Source organism: Pelobates fuscus, chromosome 3 (genome assembly GCF_036172605.1).
Source record: "Pelobates fuscus isolate aPelFus1 chromosome 3, aPelFus1.pri, whole genome shotgun sequence".
Taxonomy (NCBI): domain Eukaryota; kingdom Metazoa; phylum Chordata; class Amphibia; order Anura; family Pelobatidae; genus Pelobates; species Pelobates fuscus.
The window spans coordinates 425,919,623-425,928,746 of NC_086319.1; the positions used below are offsets into that span (position 1 = coordinate 425,919,623).

At 45.3% G+C, this 9,124-nt stretch overlaps 1 protein-coding gene across 1 annotated transcript in view; it reads right to left on the reverse strand.

Annotated features, from left to right (window-relative positions):
* Positions 1-2,949: 2,949 nt before the first annotated feature.
* Positions 2,950-9,124, reverse strand: part of LOC134601575 (gamma-aminobutyric acid receptor-associated protein) — a 20,531-nt gene continuing 14,356 nt past the window's right edge. The window contains exons 3-4 of the mRNA XM_063446098.1: positions 6,780-6,898; positions 2,950-3,283 (exon numbers count right to left, since the gene is read on the reverse strand). Of these exons, the coding sequence (XP_063302168.1) occupies positions 3,218-3,283; positions 6,780-6,898 (185 nt within the window). The 3' untranslated portion in view covers positions 2,950-3,217. The remainder of the gene's footprint in view (positions 3,284-6,779; positions 6,899-9,124) is intronic.

The following is a 9,124-nucleotide window of genomic DNA, read 5'->3' on the forward strand; positions in this document are numbered from 1 at the left end:
TCTGGGTGCAATTCGTATGGTTGGTGTACCCAGATCTGAGCTACTGAACGATTCGTGGAATGATCTATATTGCCTAAATAATTCCAAAGTTATGTATTTTTACACCGTTTTCTCGGACACAATAAAGCATGGTCTTTTGGGTGCTTGGAGATAATTAGATTGTATAACCGTTGGCCTCATTATCTCCAAGCTGGGCGGGTACTAGTTTGAATGATACATTGTATTGTGATTGGCTGACTCGTTGTATTGTACCTGTATCCCATCAGGTCGATAGGGGGCTGTCCCTTGACCTGGGGACTTGCATAAATTGCCATGCTTGTGTGCCATTAAACTCAGTTCGTTTTACCCTCAACTCGCAGCCTTGACTCGTGTTGTAGGGATCCGGGAATCCTAGCTTTGCTATAGCTAGTGGGATATTCTACATTTGCAGGTTTCTACCGATTGAAACACCGTTCGACTCTCTGACTTCGGGAACCAGGACATCCAAGCGATCCAACCTCCTGCTAGACCGGAGCCAATCGTAACACTGGGCAACACTGAAAGTTGGTCCCACTGTTTAATGTCCTTCACCAATAAGATTGTAAATTCAAGAAAGGAGTAATGTCGATACTTAACCTTATCAAGAAAAGGGATTTACTTTTTGATTCGAAAATCTAGATGTGTAGCAAATTGATTATAAATGTGTTTGTCACTTTGTTTTATAGTGTATTATTAAACATATATTTTATGCAGTCTCTTTTTTTCCATCTGCCGTTCATAAGTGTTTATATCATCACTTAAAACAAAGAACTTCAGGGACTGGTGGGTGGGTGTGTGTGTATATATATATATATATATATATATCACTAGGTATTATTATATCTATATTACATGCATTTAAAACCTTAGAGTACCCAACAGGCGTGTCAAAGGTTGCCTCCCCATGATCTATGAAATGGTGGAAAGAGAAATGAGGCAATTATGGAGGAAAAGGCTGCATGAATCCAAGAGCCTTGGAGCTAATTTAAAAGCAGAGGTGTGTTACCAGTATTGTAGCAAGGCACAAGATTGTTCCATGAGAGTAGTCAGGTAAGATGAGCCAAGGTTAGAAGCCTGAGAGGAGGCAGACATACAACGGCGATGCGAGAGACTAGTCCGGTAGGGGGAGAGTAGAGAGGAAGCCAAGGATGAAGGACTTGGGTAATCTGCAAGAGTAGCCAGGAACTAGAGTCAGAAGCCAATGATGAAGAAAAGTAACCAGACAGGTTACTTTGGGCCTGAGAGTGAACTGAGAGTGCAATGGAATAAGGCTACACAGAGAGCCGGCCAAGGGACGCTTTGCATAAGGACATCCAGCATCTTCAAATCCTCCATAGCAAAGCATTGATTTAATGCTTTCCTGTAGGAAAGGACTAGTGTGCTAGGGGCACTCCCCGCGTACGTGCCTAAGGTTCTCCCTTGGCGTGGACAGAGTTGCCAGAGCCAGTGTCAAGTGACTTTGGCACAGGAATAGGGGAGTGGTTTTAACCCTTTAATTGCCACAGGGGGAGTGTCGCGCAGAGAAACACTATAGTGCTAGGAGAACAGCTTTATGAATACCTGGGCGACATTCTGATTCTGGGGAAGATTCAGGGTAAAGTGTTGTCCATTCTCCAATCATTCGGTTAGATTATCAACATAGAAGCATTGATATCATAGAATGGTCTTTCTATAGACTACGTTCAACTCCTCAATAAAAAGGACAGTCAAACTATCTCTAGACAGAACAGATCATCTGAAACAAATGGTGAAGATCCACTTTTCGAGAATCAGCCATAGAGTTTATAAGCTCATTGGGATCAATGTTGTTTGCGATAGATCTGCCACACTGAGCTCATGGCCTCTCAGCGCACCTCAAACTACAGAGGCATTTACATCACAGAATCCCTCTTACAGTACATGAGGTCTTTGCGATCGGATTCCAATTTCTGCACTAATTATCAGTCACATTACACCCAGGGTACATAGGCCTCCATCTCAAAAGAAAATATCTGAACATTCTAGAGCTGGAAGAAGTTTAAAGCTCTCCTTCAGTTTGCTAGAGATCTGAGACATCAGTGGTATAAATCCAATTGGACAATGCCACAGTGGTCTCTTACATCAACCACCAGTGGGGAAATAAAATGGTCTCCGGTGGTTATGGTGACAGTGGTGGTTATGGTACTGTAAGAGTAAGTAATCAAACAATTTGACAACAAAACTGGGTAGACCAGGGGCCCATCCAAGCCTCACTTGGAGTTGGTCTGAAGGAGCTTCTCATAGCCAGTGAACTGACCTTGAACTGCATGGTGTAACTCAGTGGGGCTAAGTGCACAGCTACTTCTCTCAACCAATGAACAGACTCAAAACTGCATGACTTAGCTCCGTGGAAGATCGTCCAGTCGCAGAGGAGACAGCAGTGCTTGGAGTATTCCCATAATAGCTTATTTTATATGTGTAAGTATATATTTTTTTTAATATATTTTCAACTCTGTTTTAGAGTTATAGCCTATATATGAGGAATTCGATCTCTTGCAATACATTTAGGCACTGGGTTTTGTGCACTTTTCATCAACGGTATTTCCCATTATAATTATATGTGAAATGGTGTAGTTTTACACTGGTCATTATGTATACTAATCATGCTGTAGTGGTTATAGTGCCTGGAGTGTTCACTTTAGACACCCTGATACATCAAGAGATTCCATAGCAAATGATCAATAAAACTCGTAAACTACTAGGTAACGTTTTTATGCTAAATGCAAATATGAACATGAAGATGAAGATTATACTTCCAGGCAGCAGCAACAGACCACTTTTGTGCAATTGACAATGCCCCCAAACCCAACAGCTGCACACAAAACCCCATTGATGAGGCCAGGATCATATCATAGAGCCCCCAGCCCCCACAGCTGCATCAATTGATGCAGAATGACAAACATTGTACACCACTTCTCAGTTTCATTTTATTACCAATGACCTGGGCGGTGGCATGGGATTCCTTTTCCACCATTGGTTGTTAAAAGGAAGAACAGCCCCCAACCACCCCAGATGGGGCAATTAAACAGCTGATGGGGGGAATGAAAGGGATAGGTCAAACAAAAGAAAATGAAAAAAAAAAAGAAAAGAAAAAAAGTCATTAAGAAATAAGGGTTGGGGAGAAAAGAAGAACTGATCTCAAAGTTATAAGTGCCATGTGGGAGATTATCGAGATGTAGGGTTAGTTCCCATATACGCTTTCATCACTGTAGGCAATATACAGGAAGAAATCCTCTTCGTGGTGTTCCTGTGGGGAGAGAAGTATGTATATTAGTCTATTACCAACAAGTTAACATGCATTCACTGTAATCAAATTCAAGCCACCAACACATTGTCAATCGGTTAAGTCCTCACTTGCCCATTTAGCTTGTGTCTGCCTAGAGTCAGCTAGCCCAGGGGCAGTACTCCATGCCACCCGCTTAGTCAACCCAGGAACGCTAAACAATGCCGCCCGCTTAGTTTGGAACGGTACACATCACCCAGGCAGAACCAGCCCAGGAACGCTACACAACGGCACCGAGTTACAGTCAGAGTACCCTATGACGCCCAGTTACAGTTCTTCCAACATTAATCAGAATATCCTTAAAATTGACATTAGTCACTAAAACAACTTTTGCTTAATGAAGCAGTTGTGGTGTATAGATCATGCCTCTGCAGTGTCACTGCTCAATTCTCTGCCATTTAGGAGTTAAATCCCTTTATTTCTATTTATGCAGCCCTAGCTACACCTGCCCTGACTGACTGACACATCCTGCATATTTTTTTTTTTTTTAATGGCTTAATTTCAATCAGATGTTAAAATTACTATAGAGGTTTTTATCTTCTGCTCTGCAAATTGAACTTTAATCACAATCTGGAAACTCCTGCAGGATCTACCAAACCAGGAGATAAGAAATTCTAAATTAAACAAAAATGTGCAATAAAAGAAGTTTAGACATTCAATATCTTTATACAGGAAGTGTTTAGGAAGGCTGCAAGAGTCCTAGCCAGGGGACGTGTTACTAGGGCAGTATATACAAAGTGACTGCCACTAGAGGCATTACTAGGCTGTAATGTAAACACTGCCTTTCCTCCTAAATGGCAGTGAATTGAGCAGAGAGACAACAGAGGAAAGATCTATACACCAACTGCTTCAGTAAGATAAAGTTGTTTTGGTGACTATATGTCCCTTTAATGCTTTTAGGACATTCCATGCCACCCTAAAAAGCAGTCTGTTATTTGACCCTAAATTTCCCACTGGCACGGGTACATGGAATATTGCAAAACTAATTTGCAAGTCGATTTTGCCGCATTAAATAATCACAATATAACCAGCAGATTTGACAAAGGTTGGTAATAAAATTATTTATTGAAAAAAATATAAAGATTCTCTCAGTTAAAGGAGCACTATAGGGTCAGGAATGCAAACCGTGTAAAAAACACCTTGCCACCCCTTAAATAAGAAGAAAAGACAACTTTTTCCAAGCATTACGGGTTTGCCGGCAATGGGACCACCCCTGATCTGCCTCCTTGGCTGACATCAGAATTGATGATCTCAGCCAGTCACAATGCTTTCCCATAGGAAAGCATTGGATTGGCTGAGCTTGTCAATTCTGATGATCTCAGCCAAAGCAGGGCGGGGCCAAGCACCACCCTAGCCAATCAGCATCTCCGCATAGTGATGCATTCAATACATACATCTCTATGGGGAAGTTCTGTGTCTCCATGCAAAGCATGCACTATAGTCACCAGAACAACTGGTGCTGACCCAAAAAGCACCTCTAGTGACCACCACTAGAAGCGTTCCTAGGCTGTACTGTAAACACTGCCCTTTTGCAGTTTTCTTTTTCTCGGAGCGCAGGAAGCTCCTCTAGTGACTGCCACTTACTATGGAGGCAGTGTTTACATGAAAATGCCTGCAGGGACATACTATATTCACAGTAACGACTACCTTAACCCCTTCAGGACAGAGTCAATAGTACACGTTCTGATCAAAACAAAAATGTAAACAAAAACTGGAATTTGCGCTATATGTCTGTTCAACCGTAATTCACCTCTTTCATATTAAGTGCACCCACACTTATTATATATCATTTTGTTCAGGAGAAATTGGGCTTTTTTTCTCATGAACTATTCATAATTGAAACATAATTTATTATGAATAAATTTAAAAAACTGTGAGAAATTAAGATTTTTAAAAAAATTGTAGACATTTTAGCTGTAAATGTCATAATACTGTTAGCTTTAACTGCAAAAAAAAACACATATTTGGATTCAGCAAAGTCTCACAAGCACAACAGTACCCCACATTAACAGTTTTTATGGTGTTTTGGAAAGTTACAGGGTCAAATATAGCACATTCCATTTTTCAGTTTTTTCAAATAGAAATTTGCCAGATTAGGAATGTTACCTTTGAGACCGTGTGGTAGCCCGGGAATGAGAATTACCCCCATGGTGGCATACCATTTGCAAAAGTAGACAACCCAAGGTATTGCAAATGGGGTATGCCCAGTCTTTTTTTAGTAGCCACTTTGTCACAAACACTGGCTACAGTTAGCGTTCATATTTGTTTGCGTGTGAAAAAAGCAAAAAACTAATTATTTGGCCAGTGTTTGAGACTAAGTGGCTACTAAAAATGACTGGACATACCCCATTTGCAATACCTTGAGTTGTCTACTTTTGCAAATGGTATGCCATCATAGGGGTAATTCTCATTCCTGGGCTACCACGCCGTCTCAAAGGCAATGTAAACAATCTGGCAAATTATAATGTGTAAACATTTTTAATGCAAGCCTTATATTTGACTCTATAACTTTCCAAAACACCATAAAACCTGTACATAGGGGGTACGGTTATACTTGTGAGACTTCACTGAACACAAACATAAGGGTTTAAAAACAGTAAAACATATTACAACAATATCGTCAGTAAAAGTGCCGTTCATGTGTGAAAAATGCTAAAAACGTCACTTTTACTAAATATATCATCGTTGTAATACAAGTTACCATTTTGAAACACTAATATTTGAGTTCAGCGAAGTCTCCCGAGTAAAACAGTACCCCCCCATGTACAGGTTTTATGGTGTCTTGGAGAGATACAGGGTTAAATATAGTGCGTGCGAATTAAATTCTCTGCACTTTCTGCCTGGGTTTTCAGGCACGTCAATCAAAGTTTAATTAATTAAATCACATAATTATGTTAAAAGATTACTTAAATATACACGTAGAATTTTAATATATACATATATGTATTTAAATTCTACGTGTATACTTATGTAGTTATATATATTTATCTATATATAAATATTTGCAGTTTTTGTATTTTATATATGATATTAACAGAATGTCATTCTAAGCGTATTTTGTTACACACACACACACACATTAACAAAATACAGATAGAATGAGATTACATATGTATAATTTATTTTAATTTTTGAAAAAATAATTTATTGTAATTATACGTGTATATATAAATATAAAATATATATGTATTGTATATATGTAACGTCATTCTAAGTGTATTTTAATACTAATATATGTACTTATATTAACAATGACGTTACATATACACACACATTTAATTCATTTTAAACATTTTCTTTGTTTTTTACATTGTAGTATCCCTTTAAATTTGAATGATCCTTTTGGTTTTCCAAGTTGGCCAATTTTCTTAGTCCTTAAGGTAATAACATGGCGATTGGCTGCCCTCAATGCCATGAACCGACACATTGCTCACACTAAGTGCACACTGCAGATCTTCACCTGATAGAGTTGGCCCATTGTGGCACTGGTTGGTGGGATCACATTATTCACAAAGAAGAACAGAGCATCTTCCGCACGGAGGTGAATTCTTTTTCGGATAAGGAAATAAAACTGACCAACTAAGAAGAAAACAAAATACCAAAAGGATTAATTCTATTTATTGCCATTTACAGAGAGCCAACATATTCCCCAGCTCAGGATTAGGAAAGCATTTCAATCTGTATCATCAGAAATATTAATTCTCTACCTTTACATCCTTTGTGTTTTCAATGTCAGCATCACACCCTCCCCCCACACCGTGTACACAGACCGGCATCACCCCCTCCCCCACACCGTGTACACAGACCGGCATCACCCCCTCCCCCACACCGTGTACACAGGCCGGCATCACCCCCTCCCCCCACACCGTGTACACAGGCCGGCATCACACCCTCCCCCCACACCGTGTACACAGGCCGGCATCACACCCTCCCCCCACACCGTGTACACAGGCCGGCATCACACCCTCCCCCCACACCGTGTACACAGGCCGGCATCACACCCTCCCCCCACACCGTGTACACAGGCCGGCATCACACCCTCCCCCCACACCGTGTACACAGGCCGGCATCACACCCTCCCCCCACACCGTGTACACAGGCCGGCATCACACCCTCCCCCCACACCGTGTACACAGGCCGGCATCACACCCTCCCCCCACACCGTGTACACAGGCCGGCATCACACCCTCCCCCCACACCGTGTACACAGGCCGGCATCACACCCTCCCCCCACACCGTGTACACAGGCCGGCATCACACCCTCCCCCCACACCGTGTACACAGGCCGGCATCACACCCTCCCCCCACACCGTGTACACAGGCCGGCATCACACCCTCCCCCCACACCGTGTACACAGGCCGGCATCACACCCTCCCCCCACACCGTGTACACAGGCCGGCATCACACCCTCCCCCCACACCGTGTACACAGGCCGGCATCACACCCTCCCCCCACACCGTGTACACAGGCCGGCATCACACCCTCCCCCCACACCGTGTACACAGGCCGGACCCACACACCCTCCCCCCACACCGTGTACACAGGCCGGACCCACACACCCTCCCCCCACACCGTACACACAGGCCGGACCCACACACCCTCCCCCCACACCGTACACACAGGCCGGACCCACACACCCTCCCCCCACACCGTACACACAGGCCGGACCCACACACCCTCCCCCCACACCGTACACACAGGCCGGACCCACACACCCTCCCCCCACACCGTACACACAGGCCGGACCCACACACCCTCCCCCCACACCGTACACACACACACACACACACACACCCTCCCCCCACACCGTACACACACACACACACACACACACACCCTCCCCCCACACCGTACACACACACACACACACACACACCCTCCCCCCACACCGTACACACACACACACACACCCTCCCCCCACACCGTACACACACACACACAGACACACACACACCCTCCCCCCACACCGTACACACACACACCCTCCCCCCACACCGTACACACACACACCCTCCCCCCACACCGTACACACACACACACACACACACACACACACACACCCTCCCCCCACACCACACACACACACACACACACACACCCTCCCCCCACACCACACACACACACACACACACCCTCCCCCCACACCACACACACACACACACCCTCCCCCCACACACACACACACCCTCCCCCCACACACACACACACACCCTCCCCCCACACACACACACACACCCTCCCCCCACACACACACACACACCCTCCCCCCACACACACACACACCCTCCCCCCACACACACACACACACCCTCCCCCCACACACACACACCCTCCCCCCACACACACACACCCTCCCCCCACACACACACACCCTCCCCCCACACACACACACCCTCCCCCCACACACACACACCCTCCCCCCACACACACACACCCTCCCCCCACACCACCCACCCTCCCCCCACACCACCCACCCTCCCCCCACACACACACACCCTCCCCCCACACACACACACCCTCCCCCCACACCACCCACCCTCCCCCCACACCACCCACCCTCCCCCCACACCACCCACACACACCCTCCCCCCACACCACACACACACACCCTCCCCCCACACCACACACACACACACCCTCCCCCCACACCACACACACACACCCTCCCCCCACACCACACACACACACACTCCCCCCACACCACACACACACACACACACACACACCCTCCCCCCACACCACCTCCCCCCACACACCCTCCACACACACACCCTCCACACACACACACCCACCCTCCACACACA